Source organism: Xyrauchen texanus, chromosome 44 (assembly GCF_025860055.1).
Source record: "Xyrauchen texanus isolate HMW12.3.18 chromosome 44, RBS_HiC_50CHRs, whole genome shotgun sequence".
NCBI classification, from domain to species: Eukaryota; Metazoa; Chordata; class Actinopteri; order Cypriniformes; family Catostomidae; genus Xyrauchen; species Xyrauchen texanus.
Genome location: NC_068319.1, coordinates 12,472,058 through 12,488,609, shown reverse-complemented (window position 1 = coordinate 12,488,609; position 16,552 = coordinate 12,472,058). Strand labels below are relative to the sequence as shown.

The 16,552-nt window shown below is 39.5% G+C and overlaps 1 protein-coding gene across 1 annotated transcript in view; it reads right to left on the bottom strand.

Moving 5' to 3' along the window:
• The window catches only part of LOC127637109 (neurotrimin-like), a 240,075-nt gene extending 227,960 nt beyond the window's left edge, over window positions 1-12,115 (bottom strand). The window contains exon 1 of the mRNA XM_052118020.1: window positions 11,971-12,115. Coding sequence (XP_051973980.1) covers window positions 11,971-12,031 — 61 coding nt within the window. The 5' untranslated portion in view covers window positions 12,032-12,115. The remainder of the gene's footprint in view (window positions 1-11,970) is intronic.
• Window positions 12,116-16,552: the final 4,437 nt, after the last annotated feature.

The window sequence follows — 16,552 nt, the reverse complement described above, 5'->3', positions numbered from 1 at the left end:
CGGTAGTCATTGAGGCAGGACACTGAAGACTTCTTTGGCATGATGATTGTGGTGGCCTTGAAGCAAATTGGAATGACGCCGCTGCTCAGAGAGATGTTGAAGATGTCGGTAAGAACATCTGCCAGCTGGTCTGCACATCCTCTGAGCACTCTGCCAAGAATGTTGTCTGGTCCAGCAGTCTTCCATGGGTTGACTCTACGTAGAGTTTTCCTCACATCAGCCGTGGTAAGAAAGAGCACCTGGTCATTGGAAGGAGGGGTGGTCTTCCTCGGCACCATGTAGTTTCTGCTTCAAACCTAGCGTAGATGTCGTTCAGTGCATCTGACAGGGAGGCATCTTTGTCACAGGCAACTGATGTTTTCCTGTAGTTGGTGATGGCCTGGATGCCCTGCCACATGCGCTGCGTGTCGCCGCTGTCCTGGAAGTGACTGTGGATTCTCTGGGCGTGTGAGTGCTTTGCCTCTCTGATGGCCCGGGACAGTTTGGCCATCGCTGTTCTTAGGGCAGCCTTATCGCCTGCTCTGAAGGTTGGAGCATGTGGTGATGGTCTTGGAGAAGGTGACACCATCAATGCACTTGCTGATCTAGCTGGTCACTGACGCTGTGTATTCCTCCAAGTTGGTAGAGTCGCCATATGTTGCATCCTCCCTGAACATGTGCCAGTCAGTACACTCAAAACAGTCCTGAAGAGCAGATATGGCTCCTGCTGGCCAGGTTTTCACCTGCTTCTGGAGCGGTTTTGTGCATCTGACGAGCGGTCTGTATGCTGGAATTAGCATAACAGAGATGTGGTCTAAGTAGCCAAGGTGGGGGCAGGGCTCCGCCCACTATGCACCTGGGATGTTTGTGTAAACAAGATCAAGCATGTTCACCCCTCTCGTTGCAAAGTCCACATACTTATGGAATTTAGGGAGCACTGTCTTGAGATTTGCATGGTTGAAATCTCCGGCGACAATAAACAGTCTGTCAAGGTGAGCGTTCTGCAGTTCACTCATAGCCCCATACAGTTCACAGAGCGCTTCCTTAGCATTAGTAAACTCTGGTTATAATGACAGTGGTGAATTCCCATGGTAAATAAAAAGGTCTGCATCTAACAGTCACAAGCTCCACCAGCAATGAGCAGTAACTAGAGACTAGCATAGAGATATTGCACCATTCCGTGTTGATGTAAACACACAAGCCACCACCGCGAGTCTTACCGCACAGAGCTGCATTTCTGTTGGCACGAAACGAGGCGAGCCCATCTAGCTGAATGGCAGCATCCGGAACTCAGACTCAGCAGTCTCTAAGCTCACGCTGCGTAGACTGCTGGAATCGGATGTAGTCCAGTTTATTGTCCAGGGAGCAAAAAATTTGAGAGCAGGATAGACGGGAGAGCCGGCCGGCTAGGGTTTGTTTTTAGCTTAGTATGGACCCCCGACCTCTTAACGCGCTTTCGCTTCCTCGCACACCGCTGACAATGTTCCCTCCTAGGCTACCGGCATCATGCGATGCCGAGGACTGGAGGTCTGGTCTCCACAGCAAGCCGAGTTTGCGTAGCAATTCCTGCAGATCATCATGCAGCTTGGTTGTTGCACGAATCTTATATTTTAGCAGTGTCTGGCGATGGTAGACACGAACACCGGTTGCTCCGATGTCCATGTGCCGTAAAAGTCGGGCTAAGTGACAAAAATAGCATCATTTTGGATCTGGCGTAGCTGCTGCATGCTACCGCGCTGCCATCTTGGATTTCATACGATTTGATTCATATGATTCCAGTGTTGTCAGATTTTACTGCTAATTTGAAATAAGTTCCCCCATTCAAGTAGATAGGAGATTAACTTTCATGACTGGAAATAGCTTCCCGAGAGCATTCCAAAGTTGTCTCCAGAAGACTGACTTGTTAGAAAGACTCAATCTGCAAGAATGTAGTTCTATTAACATCCATTCTTTGAGACTAGGTTGAACATTTCCTTTTGAGTTATAAGTCATAAGGTTTCGAAAGTTATGACGATTTTATGGGGCGTTGGGGAAGTATACGTAAAGTCTGACGCGGCTTGTCGCTTTGGCACACAACTGCCTGCCCGCATCTGCATCAGCAGCATGTTTACACGGTTCAGCGCATGGTGTGATTAAATATGGACCCCTAGTGTCACTTCTTCGAGACAACGTCGAAGTGAGCGGCAGACGGGGAACGTCTAGGTTACTGTTGTAACCTCCGTTCCCTGATGGAGGGAACGAGACATTGGGTCCTCCCGACCACGATGCTGAACTGAGCCACTGTTATGGCCAAACCTCATTATCGGCTCCTCAGGTCAAAAACCTGAATGGACAGACGCATTTCCCTCCCTTTATACCCGTATGTCCGGGGCAGGACATGCAAATTATGTCTGCCGATTTCTCATTGGCCTTTTCTCAAGTTCAGAGATGCGTGAGACTCTCAAGAGAGACCCCTAGTGTTGCTTCTTCGACACAATGTCTCGTTCCCTCCATCAGGGAACGGAGGTTACAACAGTAACCTAGACGTTATCTTACATCATCAGTCATTACAAGTTATTGCAAGTAAATGCATCAAAGTCATCATTTGTCTGATACAAATGTTCTTTACACACACCTATATGAACATTACTGAGTTAGATGGTCCTGAACTGAGTGATTATTTGAACTGTGCACTTGAACTGTGATTTTGAACTTTTTGATGTGAAGCTGAGAGTCTTTGACTTTATTCAGAGTTTTGTTAAATAACATACAGGATTGTTGGAGAGTTAATTTAGGTGTCCATATATTGGAATTCATATTGAAGAAGTGTCTGAAATGTATGTTTTGAAGATTTACAAAGGTCATAAGACAAATTCACAGAACCTGTTTTTTTCTGTTTTATTATTATATTTCAGAGAATTGTGACTTCTTTTCAGAAGAATTTCCAGTTTCCTAAAAAAAAGAAAATCAATGAATTGTTAAAAGAAATACAGCTGATGATTATTTGTGAAACTTACCTTGGAATAGGGGCATCTCACTTAAAATATTAAGTTTAGGGGGGTGTGAACATGAGCTGGAGTTATCGCTTTTTATTCTTCAGTAAGCCACCGTGCTGATACTTAAATGCCTGAAGCTCACACTTGTTATTCCTGTAGTATTTTATACAATAGTTAAGCTAAAACACATACACACTTACTGTGTTTACTGAGACTAAAAGCACCAGGGGTGGGGACTAAGATCCTGTCACTTTTAGGTCTTCCAGGGTAATGTTGTAATATTCCCCTACTAGGCGGGACCTAAGAGCCCATTACATAATGATAACAGAAAGTTCATTTGTGGGTAAACTATCTCTTTAAAAATAGCTGTTTATAATTGCTTATACATAACTGTGTTCTAACAGAAAATGCATTAAATGTGTGGGCAACAACCTGACCTACATCCCTTCTAATTAGACTTCTAAATTGAGCAATGAATGAGTTGAATGTTAAGTGAGGGAAATATTAAGCGTAGCGTTTTACATGCTGTATTTAATAAACCATAAACATCCAAAAAATTGAGCATTATATACATCCCCTTGACAATGTAACAAATTACACTGTTCCATTTACAATGTCCCTTATCATTTAGCGATTGTTTAAGGGCAACCAAAAAGGAGCCAATGACATTTCCCGCTGGAAGATATTCCTTTTTAGAATGATGACAACAAATGTTGTGCAGATTGCCCTGAAAAAATAGCTTTTCTCCAATTACAATGGCATTTTGTGTAGTCTCTCTGACAGAATACCCAGGAGTCATGAAACACTAAATGCGAACTGACAGCTGTAGGAATAAAGGATCAGCTGCACTCACTGATTGGGCTAAAACTGACCTTTATTTTTCTTTCATTCATTTAACAGTATCTGTGATAGTATGACTAGAAAACATACTTCCATATAATTATTGAGAAAAAAAACTAAGTTTTGATTGATGCTTTTAGAGAGAGAGAGAGAGAGAGAGAGAGAGAGAGAGAGAGAGAGAGAGAGAGAGATTGTACATTGTTTAAAAGTGGTACATAAGCCACTGAGTTAAATTTGTTTTTAAAGGGCAAACAAACTGCAAATCAGTTGTAATCAAAAGATGGAGAATTATGAAAACTAAAGGTGAAGTATGTAATATTTTGGATATTGGATATTAGAATAATTGTTCCTATTCCAATGCAGAGAGAGAGAGAGAGAGAGAGAGAGAGAGAGAGAGAGAGAGAGAGAGAGAGAGACTATAACTATAAGTAATTTGTAGATTGATTTCCCTAAAAAGTTTTAACACAGAGGCTCTGCATTATTCAACATTGGTCTAATTGTTTGAGTATCCTGACTAGCCCAGCAAAACAGCATTGGCTCAACTAATAGTGCATGATTGGGGTGGACCTATCTGTTTGTCCGTCCAGTGGAAGATGATCAGGATACCTTTTTGAAAATATTTGTTATTTTTGTCATTCCATTTAATGAAGCAGAAAAACGTAATGAAACAAATGGAAAAAGTGCATATGCTCGCCTTCAGATGAGTGCCTGAGGGAGACCCTCTCTGCGTGGACAGCTTGTGAGCATTAAGCAGACCTACAGATTAATTTGACATAAAATTTAACAACCCTCAATATGGCTTGGAGAATAAACACATCAGCAAACAACAAGGTGACTTTAGTGTTGTTCCTGTCCATGCATCGATTTTAATCAGCATGTCTATATCATTGAGATTTAAAAAGCTTTTTCCTAGTCTCTTTGTAAATTCTCTAGCATGGTCTCTGGGAATGGAATATTGGTTGAAAAAAGTGCTACGGTGTTTGCAGAGTACATGGAAGAATTTAATGTGGCAACCATTGGTTTATTTCTCCCTGTGCCAAGTGACCTAACATCTTTTTCTGGACCTGTTCCATTCTGTCTGTCCTTGACTTCTGACACCACATATCTGCACATATATTAAAAGAAGCACATCTAAAGTCTTTGGTTTAATTATAATTTTAATTATATGATACTCTTCCTCATTTATATGAACCCTCAGATGATGTAGACGCCACTGTATATAATTCAGGAGTACAGACAGGAGTATAATGATAAAAGCAGTAATGTCCTTCAACATGTGAACTAATTGTGTTAGTCTAGAGGTACAACTTTTGCTTTCTGTGCTCGAGGTTGTGGGGTTAAATCTTTCTGGTAAACTCTTTTTTTAATAAACCAGACAAAATTGCAACCGCTTGTCAGTGGATGTACATGGGCCAAATTTGGCTGCATTTCATTTTGTTTTTTAAATGGACCAATATACTTTTGCACTGTTTCCAGTAAATGAGAAAAGAGAACAAAATCACCGATTTTTAAGAGTGGCAAGTGATCATATATTTTGCATATTTCATGTTTTTTATTTTTTATTTAAAAAAATGAGCCCTTCTCTGACTTCCTAGATTGCCTATTAAAGCCTGTAGACTGATTTTTATGCGAAGGGAGCAGGTCGCTTTTGCCAGGAAAATCCAATGGATGTGATGTTTATGCACACTCCCGAGACCTTTGCCTCAGTGCTTCTCTTCCGCTATTCAACTGCAACAACAAACTGCAATACTAGGTAATGTTATCTTAGAGATGGTAGGGCATTTGATTCTTGGAGGGATCTTAGTTCAGTTTTGGGGATCAAAACTGACCCTGAATTGGCATTCTTTTTATTGTACAGGAAAGCTTTCATAACTGCAAAGCATGTGAAATATAGTGCTATAAGGATTGATCAGTGTAATTTTAGCTGACTTGATTTTGCCTGCACAGTAACTGTCATAAACAATGTTAATCTGTAATTATTCAGCAACGTAAAGTTCAATAATACATGAAAAGAATGCTAGACAATGTTCAAGATACTGCAAAAAGACCCATTCATAAGTGTAATTTAACTTGGTTATACAGAAAATATATACATTCTATTATTATAAAAGAATAGCGCATTGATATATCAAAATGACAGTTGTGATGGAATCACATCAAAACTGAATTGTGTCAACATATTTATAATGAACAGCTTATTTTATAATGCAGTCAATGTATCATGCAAAGATTCCAAGATTCCAAAGATTGCATTCCTATGGAGTGTGTGCACGAGCATGAGCAATAGGTAGCTGGCTGCAGTTAACAAGGGTTTCTGAATCTTACATTCTTCACCTTTAATGAAATACATGAGCAAATCACATACTTCTACTCTATTCTATGCTATTTTGTAGTACAATTTGTGAAAATTAAATGAAAGAAGAGTACTATGATTACCTGGATTTTTTTAACCAACAAAATGGAGTCTCAGTTTAATCTCCAAAGATCAGATTAAAACACTTTCTGTTCTTTACAGTCAGTTGTTGTTAAAAAAAACAAAACAAACAAAAACAAAAAAACAGACCCCATCTGCTGGCAGGTCATCCCGTCTACCTGGATGAGGGAGGGGACAAGGGGAGGGAAACAGAAATAATTAAATAGGGGGGGCGTACAGTGTAGTACCCCCCCCCCAAAAAAAAACACTGTAAAATTGAAATGAGGGAAAAGGCCAATGCTGTGCGGCAGTGAGAGAGAGAGAGAGAGAGAGAGAAAAAAAAAACACTTACTCGCCAGTTCTCCGATACGCCTTAGCTTGTTCCTCGGCCACTCCTCCACCCTCTAATGGACGACAGCTGTGCCTCTCCGGCTGGATGGAATGCCCCTGGTGGACGGAATGCCCCGCCGACTTCTTGGAGAACAGAAGGGGTCTCCCCCGCCCCTGTCAGCGGTTCTCCCGCTCCAGGCAGTCGGCAGCGAGCCCCTTCTCCCCTCGCGGTCAGCGGCCGTCATCCGCTTCCAGGCGGCCGGGCTCCTCGTCCCCATGCAGATGGCCACGACTGCTCAGTTGGGGTGGACAGTAGTGGTGAGAACTCTACTACAGTGTATCTCTCCTCCTTCCCGGATTTCGGCACCAGTGTAATGTATTCAATGGAAAGGAGGAGGCGAGAACCAGCACATCTTGCCCCGGCACGGCTCAAGATCCCGCACCCGGTCTGCTTGCCGAGGGCATCCCCCTGCAGGGGGAAAAGCCCAGGTGGCTCCTCCTCAACCCAAGCCCAGTTTTCTGCCCCAGTATAGAGCACCCGATTACTCCGGTAACCCCCTGTGATGTATTTTCTGCGGTACAGTCTCCCTGTCTGCGGACCCATGTCTCTGTGTTTGTAGAGCTCCTCCTCTTCACGGCAGGACCTACCACCGTGCCTCTTCCTTGAGCGACTCTTAAGCCCACATGACGTATCGCCACATGTTAACCTCCCCTCAGGGCAGGGTGTGGCCTCCATGGTGTCTTTTCCCCCTGAAAGAATAGAGAAGGAAAAGAACACCTTCCCTGGCACATACAATAGCGTTAACTGGCCCCAGCCGAATCTAATACTTTCTGGAGAGAAACACTTAGAGAGAAAAGGCTGCGGCTGGCTCGGCCTGCTCCCATTCTAGATACATCGCTTCCCTCTCAGAAATTTGGGGAACTACATGAAGTCTTTTGGGGCATTGGGGAGGTTATGTGCAGACTGATGAACCTGCTATTAAGCATGCAGCAGATTGCTTGCACCTGCATCAGCAGTTCAAGTAACACGGTTCAGCTGTTGCGCCGTGTTTCTATAGGGACCCCTAGTGTCACTACTTCAACACAACGTCGAGTGAGTGACAGAAGGGGAATGTCATGGTTACTGTTGTAACCTCTGTTCCCTGATGGAGGGAATAAGTTGTTGTATCCCTCTTGCCACAACACTGTAAAAGAAAAAATACAACCCCTAAAATCTGAAACAATTATAGGTTGATCGGAATGGTGCACAAGCCCCTTACCCCAGTCCCTAGCCAAATTTGAACCCTATCCCTAGGGCAGTGGTGGCTCAGTGGTTGAGGCTCAGGGTTACTGACCAGAAGGTCGGGGGTTCAAGCCCCAGCACCACCAAGATGCCACTGTTGGGCCCTTGAGCAAGGCCCTTAACTCCAGGTTGCTCCGGGGGGACTGTCCCTGTAATAAGTGCACTGTAAGTCGCTTTGGATAAAAGCGTCTGCCAAATGCATAAATGTAAATGTAAATGTATCCCTAAAATCTGAATGGTCGATAGGAACATTGTTCCAGGACCAACAAGGATGTTGATCCAGGAGCAGTCCAATGAGGCAAAATGTTCACCTGGCTTTCTTCTTTTGAATAGGCAAAACATGCCACTCTTGAAGGGCACGGGGCTCTCATGATGGCATATGGACACCAGACTTTGCGGTAAGTCAGCCTGGCTTGTCTGCATTTCCCCTTCTCCTCACATGTTCCCCTCCCTTCCAGGCCTGGACTGTGCAAGGATGAGCGAGCAAATGTAAATTTGTTGGTATATGGGGCTGGGGCAATGCTATTTGCTTTTTCATTTGCGTATTTTTGCTGAGCTTACCAAATTATCACTTATGTGCACATAAAACATACATGCACATGCCAAGTTCAGAGAAATAAGAAGGCATGATTCTATCATGGGGCATGCACCACCACTGGCAAGATCACACAAACATTATATTAAATGACAGCCGGGTAGAACAGGGGCATTAGACAACACTCTCAGAGCATACCAACTATATCAGAGGATGTGCTCTATATATTTATATTTATATTTACTTTTAAGCCAGAATATGGATGCCCCCTTTTATTTTTGAGCTGAATGGATTCATAATGCAACTCATAATTGCATTGAATTAATGAATTGAATATATTTATTTATACAGTCAGAAGTTTGCATACACTTAGGTTGAAGTCGTTAAAAATATGTTTAACCACTCCGCAGATAGTTTTGGCAAGTCGTTTAGGGCATACACTTTGTACATGACACAAGTAATTGTTCCAACAATTGTTTACTAACTAATTACTGACTAATTGTTTCACTTTTAATTGACTATATCACAATTGAAGTGGGTCAGAAGTTTACATACACTAAGTTAACTGTGCCTTTAAGTAGTTCCAGAAAATGATGTCAAGCCTTTAGACAATTAGACAATTAGCTTCTGATAGGAGGTGTACTGAATTGGAGGTGTACTTGTGGATGTATTGTAAGTCCTACCTTCAAACTCAGTGCCTCTTTGCTTGACATCATGGGAAAATAAAAATAAATCAGCCAATACCTAAATAAAACCCTAAATAAATAACAATTGTGGACCTCCACAAGTCTGGTTCATCCTTAGGAGCAATTTCCAAACCTCTGACGGTACAACAATCATCAGTAAAACAATAGTATGCAAGTATAAATACCACGGGGCCACACTGCCATAATGCCACTCAGGAAGGAGACGCATTCTGTCTCCTAGAGATGAATGTAGTTTGGTGTGAAAAGTGAAAATCAATCCCAGAACAACAGCAAAGAACCTTGTAAAGATTCTGGAGGAAACAGGTAGACAAGTATCTATATCCACAGTAAAATGTGTTGTATATTGACATAACCTGAAAGGCTGCTCAGCAAAGAAGAAACCACTGTATAAAACAGCCATTAGTCTACAGTTTGCAAGTGCTCATGGGGACAAAGATCTTACTTTTTGGATAAATAACCTCTGGTCTAATTAAACAAAAATGTAAGGAAACATATGAAACTGTGAAAGGGGTACAGTCACATAGGGTAACCTCCTCCTCAATGGGATGCGTAGTAAGTTGTGCGTGAATCACAGAGAGTAGCTTGAGCCTCCATATGCTGGGAGTCTCCAAGGTGTCATGCACAACGAGCCACGTGATAAGATGCACAGATTGACAGTCTCAGAAGCGAAGGCAACTTTTCCTCCACCACCTGGATTGAGTAACCGCGCCACCATGAGGACCTACTAAGTAGTGGGAATTGGACATTCCAAATTGGGGAGAAAAGGGGATAAAAAAATAATAATAATAATATTAATGATAATGATAATGGTAAATTATATCCAGTATAATATACGTTAAAAGGATCCAGGATTAGTGTCGATTAAGGCGTATTTCAGTCTTGACTGAATGGGCTGTGTGGGTGTGCCTTAGACAAAAATATTGGGAAACACTGATGTACAGTAGATGACAAGCCTAAAATGGCACACATTTCTATAAAATTCTAAACAAGGTCCTGTCAATTGCACAGTCACACACTTTGATAATGTTGAGAAACAGTAATCTGAATTTTGTTTACTCTATAAATATGTTACCATCAGCCTCCATCAGAGTGATTCTGTAAGATGTTTCTGAGTAAGATGTTATTTCAAGGCTCATTATGCTTCCAAAGGCTGAGGGAGCAAACATGAGTTTCCAGAAGCACTGATCTGTCAGTCATAATGAATTACTTATATTGTTTACAGCTGACAATATATCTATTGTTACTGTCTGTGTGAAACAGTCTCATTGGCCTTAAAGATACAACAGGGTTCATGTACCAGTGTTAAAATGTTTTAACTAAATTGGGTCCAACAAAGTTTAATACACAACAACATAAACAGACATGTAAGTAGTTCTGAGTAAAAAATGTAGAGGAACATACTTTTAATAGTTCATACTGGTTTTTAGATGGTCAAATTGTCATTTAGCAAAGATCATATTTTGGAAAAATTATGCAAATGTGTAGACGGGTGAAAGTATGACTTGGGTTTGATAAAAGTTTTAGAGTTTACATGAGTCCTTGACTTGAGGCGATAAAGCAAGGCGAGTCATTTCTTCACAGACTAAGCAGACAAATAATCTTTCAGATATATGCAGTGTACTTCAGTTTGTTTGGAAAGTGTGGATGAACATTTTAGGTTGTGATGTCATTTAAAATGTCTGCTATCTAGTGTTTGAAGTTTGCATGCTATTATGTAAGCCCTGTGGAATTAAGAACAGGAACTTAAAAACATGCAATTCAACTTTGTAATTTGAGGCTTAAATTAATTCAGGTAGAAAAAAAAATAAGACTTACATTTTTGCCTCCCAAAAACAATGACTTGGATACATTTTTAGGGTTATATTTCAAACACATTTTCTTACATATTTTCTGTGGTTCCCATTGATTAATGAAATTAAATCACAGCTCAAGGCCTAACTGTGATCAAACAGGGGCTGCTCTTTGATGGTTGGCCAACACATTTTTGCAGTTTGCTAATTAAGTCAAAGCAAACAACCACCTGTGATTAAAAGTATCAAACTGGTGGCTCCATTCCTGAAGTATTTACCTCAAAAAAGCACTCTCTGAGTTTATTAATTAGGCAACCTGGAAGAAAATGTCATGTATTAAACCATGTGACTCATTACATACAGATTGACCTTTCTGAAATGAAGTGTAATAGCCCTGATATGGGTACTTTTTTCATTCATATGTCTTCATTTGTTTGTTTTTAAATTCCACTGTTACAATCATGGAATACTGCCATTCTAGAACAGGTCACTGACAACAGAGAGTGACCTTACTTCTTTTAAAATTGAGTATTGATTTGTGTGTACGTGCGTTTCAGTGTGAATGTAGTGTCACAAAGAGAATTTTAGGTTAAAATTGCAAGTATTTTGACTATGAATCATATTCATTTGAATTATTTCCAAATATAAAAAGCGAATGCAATGAGTTCTCTCAGTGCACAAAATACACCAAAAACGATTTCCTCTATGATAAAAGTAAAGAAATCTCTCTAAAGCCAAATATAAAAAAATTAAATAAATTCTGCTTAATTTCTGTTTAAGTGAATTTTTTACAATATATCCTTATTAAAATGGCAATTTTTGTCCTTCGACATGACTCACGAATGCAAGTAAATGGTGACTGCATGATGTATTGTGCTTACTCTGCTCAGTTCGTCTCCTCTGTCATTTCAGATTAGTCTACCTGAAGTGAGTTTTGACATTCCTCTGGGACACCACTCTGAAAAATCGCCCTCACGCAACATACAACCTTTGAAGCATGTAGTGCACTTCTTGTAACTTTGATCATATTTACAATGCACCAGGCTTACTAACTTAAATATAACCCCCATAAATATTATCTACCAGCTTTAGCATGCATAGAACTAATAGTGACAGTACCTGGATAGACAAGCTGAGCAATAAGCCACACCACGAAGATGAAACAGGCAGGATTGCACATTCTTCAAACTGTTCTCTTGATTCAGCTGCTGCTGTATCTTCCTTTCCCTTGGTTTTTCTCAACAGAAGCACAACCACCTGTGTTCTGTTTGCTATTTCTTTGATCACTGTGTAATTACAGCAGAAAATGGCTTATTTTCACCCTTGGATTGGCATGGAGTGGAGTACAGGCAATTTAAATCCAGCACAAGTTAAAGCAGCAGAGAGACTGTGTTCCCATTGATTATTTTCATAAGCGGAGAGCACTCAGCAGGCTGGCAGGAGGGAATGACCCACCTCCTCTACGCTCTGATTGGACGAGACTCTAGCTGTTTGTCAGTGAGAGGTGTCTTCCTTTTTTCAAGCCTCTCCTAGACCACTAATGCTATGCTCTGCAAGATGAGGGAATGAGAGAGCAGCAGCTTCAATAAAACTACTGGCCAGCCTCCTAATATTTGTTCTGTCACCACAAACTGATAGACACATCTGGAATGACTCCTTTCCCACATATTACGTCACTTCTATTTAAAGATCATGCCGGTCTTATTTGTGTAATTGCTTGCTGTCAGGACTGAGTATTGCCAAGAGACTGAAGTCCCATCGTTATGATAGTCATCACTACTCTGTGACAAAACTCACAAGGTGACCTTGGGCATCCCCTGTAAATATATACTGTATCTTCAAAAAACAACAATGCATTTTCTTGCATCCTGAATGTATCTGAATAAACAAAGACAGAAATAGCTGCCTGAAGAACCAAAGTCTTCTGCTCATAAAACCATTGTGTTCCTGTATTATGTTGTGCTTAATCATGCTGATTTACAAGTACAGTTTTAGACAAAATCTAAATCAGGTACAATGAAAAGTCATTACATGCAATCGTAAATGTATCCATAATATATTCTTACGCAAGTGCAAGAATGGAAACTTTTCTGGCAAAACAAGCTAAATGTTGTGCATTATTGCGTTTTAAATTGTTTCAGACCATGCATGTGTACATTCTCAGCATTGCTGTAATGGCTTCAATAACAAATAGTACTGTCATAGCGAAGCAACAATTCACTGAGAAAATTAGTGAAAAGTTACTTAAACTGTCAACAGGTTTATATGTAGCTAACTACCATAGTAATGACCAGTGCTCAAATAGAGTTGGTACACAACGATGACAAAATGACATCACACATACCAGCAGCAACACTTCTGTAATGACAGCTCTTTTTGTGGTGGTGGTATTGTTGCCTGTAAGGAGAAATACCCCTGGGTTGTTGTTCTACTCTGTGTTCATGAAAAAAATTAAATGGGTTAAGCAGGTTTGGTTGCGATGGACTCGAGAGACTGCAACACAAGGTGAGTAGCATTCAGGGATGTTATGGTACTTCGATACCAGGCCTATTCTAAAATAAAAAAGATGACTCAATTCGGTCCCCACTCTATCTCACTGACACGACTGCTTTCAAATGCTCACACACTTATTTGAGCTCATGCTCTGTTAGTCATTTTACACTGAATTAAACAAATAATCAAATTAAAAACATAATCTGTCCTAGTTTGATTATTAAAATGACAATTTTATTAAATAAATATACAGTCTGCATGTGCTGCGTGCTTCAAAGTAAATGTGTGAATCAACTCATTTGCTTAAAATGTAATAAGTATTGTGCACTGTGCTTGTTGTAGTAGATGACAGAAGAGAGTGCACATTCACTGTGAAGCACACAGCGTCTGCAGACTGTACATTTATATAATTAAATTGTAGCATTTTTTGCTATAATAATTACACTGGGCCATATAACAAACATCTTATCCAGAGGTGTGAAACAGACATTAACAAGACAGTAATGGAAAAGCATTCACATCAGAATAAAAGCTAGGTTCAAAATTAAAGCTTGACGCATGAAACTGAACAAATTGTGACAGAAATATATTACTACTGTATAGTCAGGTTTGGGGAGTAACGGAATACATGTAATGGGAATACGTATTTCAAATACAAAATATAATTAACAGTATTCCAGTACAATTTCAATTTAAATCATTGGTAATTATACTACAGTTACATTCAAAAAGTATTTTGATTACTGAAGAGATTACTTTCGTCTATTTTAATATTTAGTCCTTTCAGATGGAAAACCTTTATACATATAAATGATGCAATCCAAAATGCATTTGAACAGCGGTGAAACACTTTCTTATGATGTGTTACATTATTATATTTAAGCAATATCTCAGTATGTTGTGTTTTACATTATGGTGTGATTAACTGAAGCACTGCATTTGCTAAACATTTTATTAGACACCATTCTGATGATTACATTTAATTAAACTTTAATTCATGGAATGGGAAACACATTCCTAATTTATTTACAATGAAAATAAAATTGATTATGAGTCCTAATAAAAACTTGAATCGATGTTTATTTAATTATCAAAATTGGTATTGAGAAGGTGAAATTTTACTGGCTTTGGTACAGTCTACTGAAATTTTGGTATTGTGACGCATTAAAAGTAAGTTAAACTTCACATGAGTGCTTGTTTGCCATCTCCATTTCATAAACTTCGTGGCCCGCACACTCAATTTTCATTGGCTGCTCACCATATGACTTCAGATTTGAGTGGTGGAGCAGAGATTTCCTCTGTAGTCGTGGATAGTTGGCTCAAAAATATCAAACACGTTTGATATCCTCTGACTAGATGGAATCAGTCAAAAGGTAGGAAATTGAATTCAATACACAACATACAACTTCTGCAGATTGGAGCTGTTTAGCCCCGACTAGGACTAACTCAGCTTGTCTGAAAATTGGTCACTAAAATCTGCATTTAAGTTGTATAGTGTAATGCAGCCTTTACTGAGTAGTGAAGTTTGTTACTCAACAGCAAAGCAAGAAAGCATGATGAGTATGTTCAATGAGACTGTGCGCAAGTTACTTGAAGGGAATATTTTAGTATTTACAGGATATGCTTTTTTCTTTAATGAATGTGTCCATGGAGAGTGACGGGAAAGTAGAGAGAAAGAGATAGGGAGTTAAATCAGGACATGATAAAGGCCAGACTAAAACCTGTGCACTCATAATCACAACAGCTCTTTTATGTGACACAAACACATGTACAACTAACAGCTTTGACAGCTTATAGCAAATCTTGTGTTTTGTCAGCAGTCTAGGAAATAATTGAACCAAATAGACTTCACATTCAAATATGTTATGTGCTTGTTACTCATGAGGTAAAATTACAGAAGGCACACACCTGAATGAGTAAGTCCATCAGCAGGTCAGGGACACATTTTGTAACATCTGCAAAAATGCAGACAATGACTGTACACTCTGTGGAACCAGTGATGTTGCTTGTCCTAATGAGTGTTTAAAATTATGGAATTTTATTTTAAGGTGACACACTGAAATAATTCTTGAACACTGTAGCGTGATGATATTGTACCAAGTGTTTGGGACATGTACCATGGTACAACTATGTATTCTTTAAGTAAGTACCATGTAAATTCCATAATGATTGAATATAGAAATTATTCAGTGCTCTGAAATGCATCAAAGTACCATGGTATTACTATCAGATCTCATCACTGTACCATAGTTTTGTAAGTGTACTTTACAGAACTTTTTTTTACTTCTAACCACACAAATGACCTTGGAGTTGATTCACAGCTTACTAAACTGGTTTTAGATTAATAACATTTTTAGAAATGTTTTGCTGTCCCACCACATTGTTTAAGGTGATGTGTAGTACTTAAATGGTATAGATGAATCACAGACATCTAACTAATTATAATTGGAGTGCTTTCAGTGTACATAGAAATTCAATATGTCTTTTATAGAATACTGTCTTAAACTGAAGGAGCTGCCTGATTAAGGCAAAGCCAGTTTGCTTCATGTTAAAGTAAACATGCCATTAGATTAATCATTAAAAAAAAACAATTACCATAGTATTACAGTTTTCTGGACATGTAGGCTACCATAGTAACCATTCAGAACCATGGTTCTGCCACATTACTGCTGTAAGGTCCTAAATGCCGATGACAGATTTTAGTTAAAAAACATTACATTAATATAAAAGGAAATAAAGTTAAAGTAGTTTATAAAGTGATTTATATAATAAAAAACAATTCTTAAATACTGTAAAAGCAAAGAAATTAGTTAAGTATATAGAAGTACTACTCATTCAAATTATGAGTGCCCTTTTTTATTAGTGCCCTTTTTTAAACTTCCGCCCTTCCCCCGGCTGAGGTCTGTGTACACCACTGCTTCCAGTGGTCTCTCTTCAAGAAAGGAGTGCGATCTCTCTTTCACAGAATGTCATGAACTACTTGAATATTAATGGCACTCTTACTGGTATGTTATGAATTAAAAATGAGCAAAAGCGGAGGTGTTAATCGAAATATTACCCAAGCTCCTAACAAGTTTGAATTGCACTGCAAGTATTACAGAATAAACCTAACACTAAATCAAATCCTGCAAGGTCACAGAATTCCACATTTATAATAGTACAACTTTCAGGCCTTTTCAAAATCTGCCCTACCTGTTCAGTGTCCCGA